The sequence below is a fragment of the Stomoxys calcitrans genome, chromosome 5 (genome assembly GCF_963082655.1).
Source record: "Stomoxys calcitrans chromosome 5, idStoCalc2.1, whole genome shotgun sequence".
In the NCBI taxonomy this organism is placed as follows: Eukaryota; Metazoa; Arthropoda; class Insecta; order Diptera; family Muscidae; genus Stomoxys; species Stomoxys calcitrans.
Window position 1 is genome coordinate 74,034,127 of NC_081556.1, and position 17,019 is coordinate 74,051,145.

The 17,019-nt window shown below is 39.4% G+C and overlaps 1 protein-coding gene across 2 annotated transcripts in view; it reads left to right on the forward strand.

Annotated features, from left to right (window-relative positions):
- LOC106088101 (protein espinas) overlaps positions 1 to 17,019 on the forward strand; it is a 214,736-nt gene that overhangs the window by 153,949 nt on the left and 43,768 nt on the right. For both annotated transcript variants that reach the window (XM_013253412.2, XM_013253410.2), the window contains 2 exons: positions 2,436 to 2,549; positions 9,377 to 9,505. In XM_013253412.2, the coding sequence (XP_013108866.2) occupies positions 2,436 to 2,549; positions 9,377 to 9,505 (243 nt within the window). The remainder of the gene's footprint in view (positions 1 to 2,435; positions 2,550 to 9,376; positions 9,506 to 17,019) is intronic.

A 17,019-nucleotide genomic window follows, 5' to 3' on the forward strand; every position in this document is an offset into this window, starting at 1 on the left:
TATTCACAAGGCCAGAAGCACCTTCCTAACTTACTCCTCAACAAAGTTTGGAGATGCAGTGACATCTTACATAATACAAAAAGACAGAATCTTTAACAGTAAACTGAAATCTATTTCATTATATGATTATACAACTTGGAGCTTGACACAAGCGACTACCCGTAAAGTCCAAGTTTCATAAATCGCTACCTACGACAAATACTTCGAATTTTCTGGCCAAACCGTATTTCAAATAAGAACAAACACTTCCACTGACGATGTAGAAATCCGGAAGAGAAAATGAACTTGTTTAGTCATATCCTACGCTGAAATAAAGGCCACCGTAGCGCAGAGGTTAGCATGTCCGCCTATGACGCTGAACCTCTTATGTCAATAAAAGTAACATTAATTAGCCGATTTCGCTGAACTTCAGCACAGTGAGTTATGTAAGAACCGAGTGTCGAGTATGACCCACATCTGTCCACCGATCTCCCGATAAAAGTTCTAAGGCCCATTATCTCACCAAAATATCCTGAAAACGGTGATCCGGACAATCACGGAATGCGTGAGTTGGTATGGTTGAGTACGTTGAGTGTAAACATCTTAACGGCCAGTAGTCTTGGATTGTAAAATGAGAATTAAAGCCTTCTCTGAGAATGGCACGATCCGCATTGCTTGGTTGTCGGGCCATAGCGGAGTAAGGGGGAATGAAAGAGCATATGATTTGGCCGTGAAGACCAAGGGAATGCCGTCAATAGTTGCTTCATCCGAAGGCTTTCTACGAGCTCATGGATCGTATTTGACACTGTTTTAAATGAATTTTTCGAATATATGGGACGTGCATTAGGTAAAAAACTAAAATGGACCGTACTTTCCATGACTGTTGGAAGCCATAAAAAAAATACCACGTTTAAAATTTGAGCCAAATCGAGTTATATTTGCTCGCTGAAGAGGCTCAAGAACATGAGGAAGTATAAGGTTATGGACCGATTTGAACAATACTTGGCAAAACTATTACAAGTAAAAAAAACACCCTGTGCAAAATTTTAGCTGAATCGGGTAAGAATTGCGCCCTTAGTGGCTCAAGATCCGATATCAAAACTTAGAATGAACTTTAATCAAATATACTTTTTTTACACTTTTTTTCTAAAGCAAGCTAAAAGTAACAGCTGATAACTGACAGAAGAAAGAATGCAATTGCAGAGTCACAAGCTGTGAAAAAATTTGTCAACGTCGACTATATGAAAAATCCGCAATTACATTTTGGGCAACCCAATATAAGGCAGCCATTTGCAGTGCCAGCCGACCTATACTCAAAGAAAGTATTTGTGCAAAATTTCAAGCACCTAGCTTTACTCCTCCGAAATTAAGCATACTTTCAACATACATATAGACAGATGGACTAACAGAGGGACGGACAAGGCCAGATCGAATTAAAGTGTCATGGCGATCAAGATACGTGTCGAATTTGAACTTATTAATTATTTTGGCTTGTCTTGTAAACATATGGACCCATATGGCGAACAGTGTCGTCATTCTCATTCAGTTTTTTATGCGCCCGATTAAATCAGAGAACGATCTCTCGATTCAATGCCTTGAGTTGAGTTTAAGTAATTGTCATCAATCAATATATCAAATTTAACGTAAAATCTAACACTGTGCGAAATTGTAATAGTGTGATTTGGCATTGTGGATGGGCAACTAATTGAACTTTACTACTCGAATAGATGCACACAGCATGGGTGCCATGACGTTAAACTCGTGGAAAAGCCATGAATGAATGGCCTAATCTGGTGATAGTGCCACAAAGGAAAATACAAACTAGTCAAGTGGATACTGTCCATGCATGGAAGGATAGCGAGTCTAACAACCACACACACACATCATCACCACTCACAGATCTAGAGGCCAAGTGCCAGAGGGCACTTATGGAGTGTAACCATCTAACGGCTATTGTCGCCAAATTCGAATGTTGTGATAACGCTCGACAAGAGCCTTTTGGGTGCAATGCCACAGTTGATACCGCATGATGCATGGCTCGTCATTAGGTTTTAATCGAAATTGACCAAATTGTCATGACTCCAAGAAGAGTGAAAGTATTTTTTTGCTTTGCACAGCATGTGAGTGTTGACTCCAAAAATCCATTGCAGGCAGGATAGACTTGCAACAGAAACGACGTACAAACAAAGAAAGACATTGGCCAAAATAACATAATACGAGTAGATGGTTACTTTCTATGGCCAAAAAAGAAGTTGCCATAAACGAAAATGACTAAAATGGCTATGACACACACACACACACATCCAGATTTGTCTTTGATTAATCGCCTGACATATATTTTTGGGGTGATATAAATATGGCCATAAATGGCAATATTATAAACAATTTGCTTTTATACAAACGCCACTCTCATTACGTTTCAATTTAATTGTTCCTATTTTCGTTTCTGATTTCAGGTTCGGTTATATTTTTCCCAGCTACCCGACGACAAGGTGCCGTACGTAAATAGTCCCGGTGAGAAATACCGCATAAAGCAATTGCTTCATCAGTTACCACCACAGGACAATGAGGTAAGCAGAGAGCTGATTGTTTTAATTGCAGAATAATTTCGTAAAAAATTAAATAACAAGTAAACACGTGCTTAGTTCCGCCGTTTCTATTAAAACTTTATTTATTGTTTGTTATTTTTACAAAATTTCTCCTAAGTCAGGCTAGTCAGGACTTCAGTTTACATGGGAGCTATACGAGGTAATAGACCGATTTGGCTAATATTAACTATGGATGTAAGGAATCGTTATATAACAATAAATACAATTTTTCAGTCAATTCGGATAACAGTTCCACTTTTCGAGGGTTCAAGTAGTAAAAACGAGAGATTGGTTTATATGGGACCAGTATCAAGTTATAAACCGTTTAGACCATACTTAACACGGATTGGAAGTCCCATTTAAACACTGAAGAAGTCATATGGGTGAATCGGTATGGAGGCTATATCCCAATCAGAACCGATATGAAACTTTCGAAATTGCAATCTTCACAAGTTGCTATCTTCAACCGTTGAACCGCTATGGCGATTTAAACAGACGGTCAGACGGACGGATGGACATCGCTAGATCTACTTAGAATGTCAAGATAATCAACAATATATATGTATACTGTATGGGGTCGCAAATCAATATTTCGACGTGTTGCAAACGGAATGACTAGATGTGTCCTATAAACGACTGGGCCGAACCTTGATCATCCCATCTCGGGGATATATTATACCATTGCAGCTACATTAACATATGGTCCGATGTCAACAAAACTCGGGAACGATGTATCACACACCTCAATGTTCCAAATTACTGAAAAATTGGGTAATGAATGGGTATGGGTAAAATACCGCAAATCGGGAGATCGGTCTATAGGGCAAAAAAAAACCGATATTCACTATCTTTGGGAAGGATATGTAGGGTTTAATACAACTCACCGTACCATTTCAGCAAAATCGGTTAATAAATACGCCATTAAGGCCTAATCTGAAGTAGGCTTGGCAAGAAGGCCTAATAAAACTCACTGTGCCAAATTTCAGCGAAATCAGGAAAAAACTGTTCGCCTTATGTTCGACTGATGTTGAAAGGATGAATGTATGTCACTCTCCATGCCAACTTTCAGTGGGGCTCAAGGCTTAAAATCTGCAGGTCGGTCTATACGGGGCATATGTCAAGATATAGTTCATCTTTCAGATCAATACATCCAGTTTTAAAGACTGTAGCATGAATTTCGGAGCCATTGCAGTGCAAAGGTTGGCATGTCCACCTATGATGTTAAACTCCTGAGTTCAAATCCTGAGGAGAACATCAGAAAAGTTTTCAGCGGTGGTTACTAAGAGGAGGAGTTAATTGTGAGGTACGACATTTGTGAGTTGCTACGTCATGTTTACATGGCATTACGTCAACGCGGTGTTGACCCTCGGTACGCCGTTCGGACTCGGCTATTAAAATAAGGCCACTTATTAAGAACTTAAACTCGAAACTGCCAGCACTCAATGATGAGAAGTTTGCACCCTTTTCTTAGTGAGATGTTCGGGGAAAATTTTAGCGTTTTATCAATAGACGGACGGACACGGCTAGATATCTTAAAGGCTGATGTAATTGTAGACTGACTAAGTGCCAGAACAGCATTTACTTGGAAGCAGTTTGCCACTTCCGTATTGTCGAGAATTCTAATTAGACTCCCCAGATAAACTGTTTACAATTTGCAGATGCCTATCTACGCTTATGGTTCACATTGGCATTGCATAGTTTATTTCTGATCGGCCAACAGTCCCAAGGTTTCTGGTCTGCATCCCCAATAGTGGTGCAAACGTCTTGAGGATTTTGTTTCTAAACCTAGCTTTGTTTCAAGTCGCAGAAGGGTATGGGAAGGAGAATGGTGTAAGAAGGTCTGTCACATGTGATACCAAGAATTATGGAGAATTCACAATCAATTCCGCTGTTCTTGTATTGAACAATGGAGCTGAAGATTTATTCGTTGATTTCTTCAAATTGATGATCGAAAAGGATAAGGTATAATTTTAACTTATCACAAACGTCATCATTGTGTGCTCTGACGGCAAGATGGTGCAATCGTATACGATACGACATCGTTGCCGCATTTATGGGGGTAAGTTAGGTTAGGTTTAAGTAACAGTCTGCCATCAGACTCACTTAGACAAGGAAGATGCCTTCTAATTCCTACCGTTGAACCATCCAGATCGCTTAAAAAAGCCCAATAACTTGCGAATATTCACATCCGCAAAATCAAAGAGGTTCTCAAAGAAATGAGAACCTAAAGTGGAATTCCTTCTGACTGCTAGAGCGGGACACACACATAGAAAATGTTCTATAGTCTCTTCTTCTTCAATGTTCTCACTGCTTTTGCAAAAGACGTTGCTGGCAACCTTCAGTATGTCAGCATGTTCTAGCCAATGACAGCAAAGAAGTCTAGATTAGACCTCTTCAAGTCTAGATTAGACCACATAGTTTTGGAACGCTCACAGCCCCATCTTTGTGACCACTCTTTGCACTTCGGGCCTGGTCCTGAAAACTTAGCTTACATAACCCTTTCGATGTGACCAGTTCTAGATCTTTAGAGTACACTCCAAAGCCCACCAGGTCGTTGAGTTTGGAACCATTCGTATAGAAGTCTATGTAACTTCTGTTACCAAGGATATCGTAGCTCCAATCGGTTATTTCAGGAAAAGTGGTACAGTTCTTTTTATCAAAAAGCGGATCAGGTAGGGTGTACTCCACAATGCCTAGAACATCGGATATTGGATCAAGGATAACACAGTGTCCGTAGCCGCCACATGACCAAAGAAAAAGCTCCCTTAACCTCCAGCAAAACACCCAGGTATTTTGGGCTTTCTGTATATGTAACATTCTCTCCTACAAAGGAGACAGGTTCTACTGTAGGCAACTTGAATCTCCTGCTGAAAAGAACTTGCACGGATTTACACCTAGATCACTTTCGGTATCCCACTTCGATATTGCACGTACAGCTTCCTGAAGTATATCTCTTAGAGTGCAGGGAAACTTTTCCTTAACCGCAATAGCCACGTCATCAGCACACGCGACCACTTTTACACCTTTTTTTCCAGAGACAATAATTTATTGTTAATGGCTATATTCCAAAGTAGAGGAGACAGTACACCTCCCTGAGGTGTTCCTCTGCTGACCCATCTTTTTAGATCCACAGATCCCAAGCCTGCCGTAATGCTTCTTTTAGTAAGTAAGCTATTAATACACTTCCTTACGGTAGAGTTGATGCCTAAAAACTCCAACTCCTTCATGATTGATGTCGGTTTTACATTATTGAAAGCACCTTCAATGTCAAGAAATACTACCATTGTATATTCCTTGACATCGGGAGAACGGGTCGTGAAGAGCTGTTTCAGTGCATTTGCCTTTACTATATGCATGCTTCTGCCGCGACAAGCGATCTCCAGGGATCTTTCCCCTGAGATATATTTCTATTAACCTAATAGACTAATAACTATGATAGACTAATAGAACGAAAATCTTTCGCCTTCAGAATGAAAATGACCTTCGTGTCCCTCCATCCCAAAAGTATATATTACATTCTGATACAAGCAGGGCATATTTCCCTAATCCAGGGAACCAGTCTATTAGACACAGCTTGTAATTCAACCGGTAATAAATCATCAGGGCCTGGCGACTTGAAGTAGTCGAAACTTTTTATCGCCCAGAGGCTTTTCGGTTCAGACAGTCCGATAAATGCATACCAGTGACTACCCCTCTTGGCGTCACGTTATCCGTTGAAGAATTTCCCTGGAAATGTGTATCAACGAATAGTTCTAGTGTTTCCTCACTAGACATTGTCCATACATTCTCTAACTTCTGAATATACCCTCCTTAATAGTTCTCGAGGACAGAATCTTCCTTACCCTCGAGGCCTCAGATGTATTCTCCACGGAGCTGCAGAATTCTACCCAGGATTTGTTCTGAGCCTTTCTCAGCTCGCCCTTATATTTTCCTAGCTCAGCCTTACAGGTATCCCAATCGTGTTTGCTCTTGTGGCTTTAACTCTATTGAATAATTTTATGCAGTCCTTCCTTAGACTAACCAGCTCTGCGGTCTACCATGGCGGTCGTTATACCTTGGCTTGCCAGTAGGACATGCTGTCACAAGCGAGTCATTCGTGATCCGCTTGACCACTGTGTCTATATCCTTTGTAGTTTTCACTTCCTTTTCAGTTTTAGAAGGGATGGGCGTGCAAAATTTGTGCCGAAATGTATCCCAATCGGCCTTTCTTCTGTTTAGCCGAGGGGCCACGTGTGCAGTATTTTCTCCAAGGCTGAAAACTAGAAGGGATGGACGTGCAGAATTTGTGCCGAAATGTATCCCAATCCGCCTTTCTTCTGTTTAGCCGAGGGGCCACGTGTGCAGTATTTTCTCCAAGGCTGAAACCAATGTAACGGTGATCAGTGAAACTGTAGTCATCCAACACTTCCCAGTCGCATATTCTTCCACTTATAACTTCCGATAGGAAGGTAATGTCTTGTACCTCCTGCCTGTTTCTGGCAATAAAGGTCGGTTTATCCCCTTTATTATAAATCGCCAGATTGCAACTTATAATATATTCGATAAGCAGCTCACCCCTTACGTTGACATCTGACATCTGAACTTCCCCATATCTGGTGATGTGCATTAGCATCACTTTCTAAAATGAGACCATTCTTCCCTACAAAAGCGGCTTCAACCTGCGACTGAAGGCGGCATCTATGAATCGTATGCCAAATATAGGGAAGTCAACCAGTAATGAGTCTTGTTTATTTCAAGGCTGGCTACTACTAAATCTTCAGTTATTAGCGACGGAAGAAGAAACACATTAAGACCACCCTTTGCAAGAAAACAGGTTCTATGTCTCCCATTTAACCCCTGAGTAGTTTAAATCCCGGAATTCTTAGTCCGCGAGCCATTCTTCCACACACCCATGGTTCCTGGATAATAATCACGTCATATCCCCTGCCATCAGGAGGTCCTTTGGTGCCGCCGACGCGGCCTTACAATGGTGGAGATTTATCTGTAGAAACCGGACCATAGTCGGGATTCAGAACTTCCACCACTGTTGTGTTAGCGTCGTGTTCTTTTGTGTTAACCTCGTCGAGCATGGTTAATGTGGTATTTATATCATGGAGGCGTTTTCGCAATAAGCTCGGTATAAGTACAACATACCAACGTACAGCCCTTGAAGCTTTCATACTTAATATGACTGATGAGTAGTTCTAAACCAAATTACGAAACGCGTCTTATAGTAGTTGGTGTGTGTTGCGTTCCTAGCTTTCCCTTTCCATTTGCAAAAAAAATCTCCTATCAGTGAGCTTGTCTCGAAAGAGAAGCAAAGATTTTTATTAATTGGTTTTGGAGAAAAGGACGACATTGTTCCCCTAAAAAAACAGCGAATCCTAACTCTGTTTCAAACGGCTTTTAACAACAGTATTTATGCAGAAAGAAGTAATCGGAAAGTATTTTCTGAAGCCAAATTAGATTCAGTGGTAGGTTGTGATCGCCAATATACTGCAAGTTAAATTTAAAGATAAGAAAAATCTTCAATAAGATATAGTAGCAGTACAGCAGGAAGAGCGAAACGGTAGGTAGCACGGCGAAAATCGTATCGTGAGAAGACGCGGCTATTGCTGAAAGGAAGCAAGAAGGATGTCAGTATAGCTATTGGTATCATATCACGGGACACGTAGAACTATGAGCTCACTTATGTAAAATCGGTGCGGCAAGTGATAGCATGTGTAGGGCATGCGGGGAAGATGATGAGACGTTGGAGCATTTCCTTTGTCATTGCCCGGCTTTCGCTTCTAACAGATACTGGCACTTAGGTGGAGACACAGTACCAGGCATGAACCAACTTAGTGGTATTGAAAACAATTAAGGATTTTGTAAGCAGCACGGAGTTCCTAACTTAACATTTTCTTTTTAGAGGTTACTTTATATTTTTTAGATCGCACAACAAGCCCATTACTGGCTTAGGTGTATGTCCAAAGTGACATGGGGCGAATTAAGATCTGCACCTAACCTAACCTATAGTAGCAGTAAACAGAAGAACTTATCTTTACCAGTGTGTTGATACCATTTGCATTTCATAACTGCACTTTTATTTGAGAATTTGGCTCAATATAAATTGGATTCAACTCTCATAGACTTTGAATTTTCAAACCCTCAGTAAAACTTATTTTATTTTTTTTTATTTCTTTGATTTTCTATGATTACTATTAAAATTATTTCAGCCTGGTGTTGACAAAAGTTATCAGCCTTCGGCGATTAATGGGTATGCAGTTATACAATTTCTGTTAGATCTGTATTTTATTCATATTGGTTGGCCACATGTTTTACATGACATTTTGACAAAATTTATGGGTAGTTGTAAAATGCCACATGTGTCATTCCACCGCTTAGTGTTGACGATGAATTTGCACATGCGCGTAAGAATTTATGATCATTGCTATTTATCAGAGTTACATGCGTAAATGATTGCCTGTTTGTTGGTCACAAATAATAAACCAAAATCAGTAACAGGTACTACAGGAAATCTCAAAAACTAGGACACATATGTTTGCAACTATGGGAATAAATTGAAATCGCATTAGCATAGGCCAAGTGGTTTGACAAAGCCATCAGGAAACGTGAAAAACTGTAATAAAATAGATTTTTTGCATTGCTTTGATGTCAACCATAAATGACTATGGAAAATGGATATACTCGTAAGAAATGTACATAAGTAATTAATACATACTCTAAAGATACACTAAACTTCATTCCAATGTCTCTGTGTCATGGGATGATGATATGTTAATGACTTATTAAAACATGTTTTTATTTCTATTCTGTTTATCTCACAGGTCCGTTACTGCCAGTCCTTAAGTGACGAAGAACGCAAAGAGTTGCGCATTTTTTCGGCTCAACGAAAACGTGAGGCCTTGGGCCGTGGTGCCGTACGACTGCTTTCCGATGAACGTCCTTGTCAAAATGTAAGTTTACACCATTTTTAAAGTAAAATTTGTCACAATGCATCTTCAATAAAAAAAAAAAACAAAAATAATGTGCCATTGATGGCAAGTGCTTCTAGATATCAAGGAAATAACTTTTACGAATTTTATCCAGTACAAATCAGATGTTCTGGATAGAGTTTAAGTAAAAAGTTGTACTGGATAGTTATTAATAATAGAGAATTCTAAACGATTGGTTATGATTAGGGCAATATAGTACTGAAATAAAACACCAACTGTAATGCATTCTTGACGCCTCAATAAAAAATCAAAGAGGAAGGGCGAAACGTTGAAAAAATCCAAAAATCAAATGTTATTACCATTCCATTTGCTTAAATGATTTGATTATGACTTAGCATACAAAAAACATCGCTAGCACCATAATTTGTGTGGAATAAAGCTCCACCCTTTACGGTGAGTTTATGACTCAAAGTACCAAACAATGAAGCTATTTTAATTAAATTTGTTTAGTGTAAGACCATCTTAACAGCTACTATATACAAAAATTAAAAATGCATTTATATCATACCACAAAAGAGTTTAATGAGCACTTCCAATTCATTCATATTTATAAGGTTAGGTTGGGTTGAAAAGAGGTACTGCTAGTGCCGCCTATGACGCTGAACGCCTGGATTCGAATCCTGGCGAGACCATCAGAAAACAAGTAGAAAGGCGTTGAGTTCGGCCAGGCCGATCTTTGGATACCCACCACCTCGGGTATATATGTAAACCACCTTTCATCAAAATCCGGTGAAAATTGCATACCTTATGTCCCATTGCAGTTATATCGAAATATGTTCCAATTTGGACCAATTACTAATAAGAACAAGTCATTGTTCAATTGTGTATAACAAAATAAAGATCTTTTTAGTAGCTATATCTAACAAGTAAAAGCGTGCTAAGTTCGGCCGGGCCGAATCTTATATACCCTCCACCATGGATCGCATTTGCCGAGTTCTTTTCCCGGCATCTCTTCTTAGGCTAAAAAGGATATAAGAAAAGATTTGCTCTGCTATTATTACATGTTGGAGACCTGTGTAAAATGTCAGCCAATTCGAATAAGAATTGCACCCTTTGGGAGCTGTATCGGGCTATAGACAGATTAAGATCATAATAAGCACCTATGTTGATGGTCATGAGAGGATCCGTAGTACAAAATTTCAGGCAAATCGGGCAATAATTGCGACCTCTAGAGGCTCAAGAAGTCAAGATCCCAGATCGGTTTATATGGCAGCTATATCAAAAGATGGACCGATTTGAACCCGATTTGGATATCATAAAAAAACACGTAGTGCAAAATTTCATTCCAATCAGATAAGAATTGCGCCCTCTAGAGGCTCAAGAAGTCAAGACCCAAGATCGGTTTATATGGCAGCTATATTAGGTTATTGACCGATCTAAACCAGACTCGGCACAGTTGTTGTATATCATAACAAAACACGTCGTGCAAAAATTCATTTCAATCGGATAAGAATTGCGCACTCTAGAGGCTCAAGAATTCAAGACCCCAGATCGGTTTATATGGCAGCTATATCAGGTTATGAACCGATTTGAACCATACTTGGCAAAGTTGTTGGGTATCATAACAAAACACGTCGTGCAAAATATCATTCCAATCGGATAAGAATTGCGCACTCCAGAGGCTCAAGAAGTCAAGACCCAAGATCGGTTTATATGGCAGCTATATCAAAAGATGGACCGATTTGAACCCGACTTGGCAAAGTTGTTGGATATTATAACAAAACACGTCGTGCAAAATTTCATTCCAATCGGATAAGAATTGCGCCCTCTAGAGGCTCAAGAAGTCAAGACCCAAGATCAGTTTATATGGCAGCTATATCAGGTTATTGACCGATCTAAACCAGACTCGGCACAGTTGTTGGATATCATAACAAAACACGTCGTGCAAAATTTCATTCCAATCGGATTAGAATTGCGCACTCTAGAGGCTCAAGAAGTCAAGACCCAAGATCGGTTTATATGGCAGCTATATCAAAACATGGACCGATATGGCCCTTTTACAATACCAACCGACCTACACTAATAAGAAGTATTTGTGCAAAATTTCAAGAGGCTAGCTTTACTCCTTCGGAAGTTAGCGTGCTTTCGACAGACAGACGGACGGACGGACGGACGGACGGACGGACGGACGGACGTACGGACGGACGGACGGACGTACGGACGGACGGACAGACGGACGGACATGGCTAGATCGACATAAAATTTCGCGACGATCAAGAATATATATACTTTATGGGGTCTCAGACGAATATTTCGAGTAGTTACAAACAGAATGACGATATTAGTATACCCCCCATCTTATGGTGGAGGGTATAAAAATAAACCGATCTGAACCATATACGACCAGGATGTCGAAAAACCTACCATAAGTCACTGTGTCAAATTTCAGTGAAATCGGATTGTGAATGCGCCTTTTATGGGGCCAAACACAACGAACTGTCCCAAATTTCGGCGAAATCGGATAGTAAATGCGCCTTTTAAGGACCCAAAACCTTAAATCGAGAGATCGGTCTATATGGCAGCTATATTCAAATCTGAACCGATCTGGACCAAATTAAAAAAGAACGTCGAAGAGCCTAACACATTTCACTGTCTCCAATTTCAGCGACATCGGACAATAAATGCGCCTTTTGTGGCCCCAAAACCTAAAACCCAGAGATCGGTCTATATGGCAGCTGTATCCAAATCTGGGCCGATCTATGGTACAGAAGTATATCAAGGGGCTTAACTTAACTCACTGTCCCAAATTTCGGCAACATCGGACAATAAATGCGCCTTTTATGGGCTCAAAACCTTAAATCAAGAGAATGATCTATATGGCAGCTGTATCCAAATCTGGCTGTATAAATGTGGCTTTTAAGGGCCTAAGACCCCAAATCGGAGGATCGGTCTATATTGAAGCTATATCCAAATCTGGACCGATCTGAGCCAAATTGACAAAGACCCTAAATCAGCCGATCGGTCTATATGGGAGCTATATGAAGATATAGTCCATTGTAGCCCATCTTCGAACTTAACGTTCTTATGGACAAAAAAAAAGAATCTGTGCAAAATTTCAGCTCAATATCTCTATTTTTAAGGACTGTAGCGTGATTTCAACAGACAGACGGACAGACGGACGGACATGTCTAGGTGGTCTTAGATTTTTACGCTGATCAAGAATATATATACTTTATAGGGTCGGAAATGGATATTTCGATGTGTTGCAAAATGAATATACCCCCATCCTTATAAAAATAAAAAAAATACAAAAATTTTCAGCGGTGGCTTTTCCCTCCTAATGCTGGCAACATTTGTGAGGTTCTATGTCATGTAAAGCTTTTCTCCAAAGAGGTGTTGCACTGCTGCACGCCGTTTGAACTCGGCTATAAAAAGGAGGCCCCTTATCATTGAGCTTAAACTTGAATTGGACTGCACTCATTTATATGTGAGAAGTTTTCCCCTGTTCCTTAGTGGAATGTTAATGGGCAAAATTGGCAATTTGCAATTAAGTGCTTTTGACTTATTTTCATTCTTAAGTCTATAGATTTCATAATCCTTAGAGGCCAAATTTTAAACTAAATATATATACAAAGCCGATTACTGGCTCACCCCTCTTTTCAACCTAACTTAAATATATACACAATACAAGGAAGGAAGGATGTAAGAGGAGGTCAGTATAGATCTCGGTATCATAACGGGACACATGGGACTACAAGCTCACTTATGTAAAATCGGTGCTCACTTATGTAAAATCAGTGATAGCATGTGTAGGGCATACGGGGAAGATGATGAACCGTAGGAGCATTTCTTATCTCATTGCCCGGCTTTTGCGTCCAATAGCTACCGGCACTTAGGTGGGAACACAATACCAGACATGAACCAACATGGGGCGTGGCATGGAAAACAACTAAGGATTTTGTAAGTAGCACGGAATTCCTAACTTAGCTTTCTTTTTCCAGGGTACTTTCTAAGTATTTAGAGCGCACAGCAAGCCGATTACTGACTAATATCCGCACCCTCTTTTCAACCTAACCTAACCTATACAATACAAACATATAAAAATTTTAGATTACATGAAAAAAAAAACATGTGAGAGGGTGCTAAGTTCGGCCGGGCCGACTCTTATATACCCTTCACCATGGACCGCATTTGTCGAGTTCTTTGCGCGGTATCTCTTGTTAGGCAAACAAAGAATAATGAATAAGAACTGTTATGCTATTGGACATATATCAAGTTATAGTCCGATTCGGACCATAAATACTTCAGTTCATTCGGATAAGAATTGAGCCTTGTAGGAGCTCAAGAAGCAAAATCGGGAGATCGGTTTATATGGAAGCTGTATCAAGCTATTGATCGATTGAGACCATATTGGACACGCATGTTGAAGGTCATGGGAGAAGTCGTTGTACAAAATTTCCTCCAAATCGAATGAGAATTGCGCCCTCCAGCGGCTCAAGAAGTCAAGATCCAAGATCGGTTTATATGACAGTTGTTGGAAGTGATACCAAAACACCACGTGCAAAATTACAGCCAAATCGGATAAGAATTCCACCCTCTAAAAGCAGAAGAAGTCAAGACCCCAGATCGGTTTATGTGGCAGCTATATCAGATTATGAACCGATTCGAACCATATTTAGCACAATAGTTGGAAGTGAAACTGAAACACTACATGCAAACAAGAAAAATGCAAACACGCGAACAAGAATTACGCCCTCTAGAGGCTCAAGAAGTCAAAACTCAAGATCGGTTTATATGGAAGCTATATGGAAACATGGACCGATTTGCCCCATTTACAATCCCAACCTTCCTACATTAATAAAACTATTTGTGCAAAATTTTGACAGACGGACATGGCTAAATGGACTTAAAATGTAATGACGATCATGGCGATTACTTTATGGGGTCTTAGACGAATATTTCTTGGTGTTACAAACGGAATGACTAGATTAGTATACCCCCATCCTATGGTGGAGGGTATAAAAACTATGTATTGAGGTGTAATATTAACTTTCTCTAAACAGATACACGATATTCGAAGAGATCAATGAGATTATAATAATTATTAAATTTAACAAAGAGGAGGCTTAAAGGATCATTGTTTGCATAGTTCGATGTAAAATAACTTAATTAAATAAGCTGATACCTACGAGGTGGTCTAAAGGGAACATTTATATAAATTCTATTCAAAATTAAATCGGAGATTATTTTGCCTTGCATAATTTTGAGAAGGAAAGTAATATTTAGCTGTGTTTTTTGGCTTTTAATGTATGTAATTTTATTAAGTTTAATCTAAATTCATACGACGAATCCCATCCAGAGGCAAAATAAAAGAAATTTTTTTGAACAGACTCAATCGCATTTTAGTGAATAGCATAGGCTGGATCCCATATAATGGACGGGTATTTTAAAATACTGCGCGCAAATGAAATATATTGGGTTGCCCAAAAAGTAATTGCGGATTTTGTAAAAGAAAGTAAATGCATTTTTAATAAAACTTAGAATGAACTTTAATCAAATATATAATTGCCATTTTGTTCTATAACCTTTTGCCATCTTCCTGGCAAATTAAGTATTCAACGCTCATAGAACTTCTGGCCTTTATCTGCAAAAAACTGAACCAAGTGCGATTTTATAGCCTCATCATTGCCGAAAGTTTTACAATTTAAGGAGTTCTGCAAAGATCGAAATAAACGGTAGTCTGATGGTGCAAGGTCAGGGCTATATGGTGGATGCATAAAAAGTTCCCAGCCAAGCTCACTCAGTTTTTGGCAAGTGACCAAAGATGTGTGCGGTCTAGCGTTGTCCTGGTGGAATATGACACCTTTACGATTGACCAATTCTGGTCGCTTCTCCTTGATGGCTGTATTCAATTTGTCCAATTGTTGACAGTAAACATCCGAATTAATCGTTTAGTTTCTTGGAAGCAGCTCAAAATATACCACACCCTTCCAATCCCACCAAACAGACAGCATAACCTTCTTTTGGTGGATATCAGCCTTTGAAGTGGTTTGAGCTGGTTCACCATGCTTGGACCATGATCGTTTTCGACTAACGTTGTCCATTTTTCATCTCCAGTTATGATTCGTTTTGAAAACGGATCGAATTCATTGCGTTTAAGGTGCATATCACAACCGTTGATTCGGTTTGTTAAATGAATTTCTTTCAATACATATGGTACCCATATTAAATTGACGCCAAACAAACAAATGTAAACAAAATTTCGCGCACTTTTTTTTCTAAAGCAAGCTAAAAGTAACAGCTGATAACTGACAGAAGAAAGAATGCAATTACAGAGTCACAAGCCGTTGAAAAAATTTGTCAACGCCGACTATATTACTACTATATTACCGACAATTACTTTTTGGGCAACCCAATATATTCGTAGCATAAGACCAAAAGCCCGATGGAAAGATCAAATTGTGGGAGATACCTCGAATCTTGGTGTCAACGATTTTAGAATGAGCGCAGAAGATCGAGGCGCTTGATACGCCATTCTACGTTCGGCTAGTAGAACAAATATTCTGTCATAGCCAATTAAAGCAAAGTAAGTAAGGATTGTGTTCAAAATGGTTCAAATCCCCATTAAAGGTGAGTTTTTTAACTGACGAATGTGGTACAATGTGTTAGACCCTTACATAGCCTTCTTGAATATGGTGGAAATCGGACTATATAACTGCTATGGGTTAATAAATGAGGGGGTGGGTATTCAAAGTTCAGCCAAGCCGAACTTAGTGGCTTTTTTGCTTCTTTTAGTTAAATGCTTTTCCAGTTATCCTGTTTTGGTAGTAGTTACTGAAAATTAAAAAAAAAAAAACTGATAAAAGACCTCACAAAATATATTGTGGCTTGTGACTCTGTAATTGCATTCTTTCTTCTGTCAGTTATCAGCTGTTACTTTTAGCTTGCTTTAGAAAAAAAGTGCGCGAAATTTTGTTTACATTTGTTTGTTTGGCGTCAATTTAATATGGGTACCACATGTATTGAAAGAAATTCATTTAACAAACCGAATCAACGCTTGTGATATGCACCTTAAACGCAATGAATTCGATCCGTTTTTAAAACGAATCATAACTGGAGATGAAAAATGGATTGTTTACAACAACAGTTCAAACTACTTCAAAGGCTGATATCCACCAAAAGAAGGTTATGCTGTCTGTTTGGTGGAATTGGAAGGGTGTGGTATATTTTGAGCTGCTTCCAAAGAACCAAACGATTAATTCGGATGTTTACTGTCAACAATTGGACAAATTAAATACAGCCATCAAGGAGAAGTGACCAGAATTGGTTAATCGTAAAGGTGTCATATTCCACCAGGACAACGCTAGACCGCACACATCTTTGGTCACTCGCCAAAAACTGAGTGAGCTTGGCTGGGAACTTTTGATGCATCCACCATATAGCCCTGACCTTGCACCATCAGACTACCATTTATTTCGATCTTTGCAGAACTTCTTAAATGGTAAAACTTTCGGCAATGATGAGGCTATAAAATC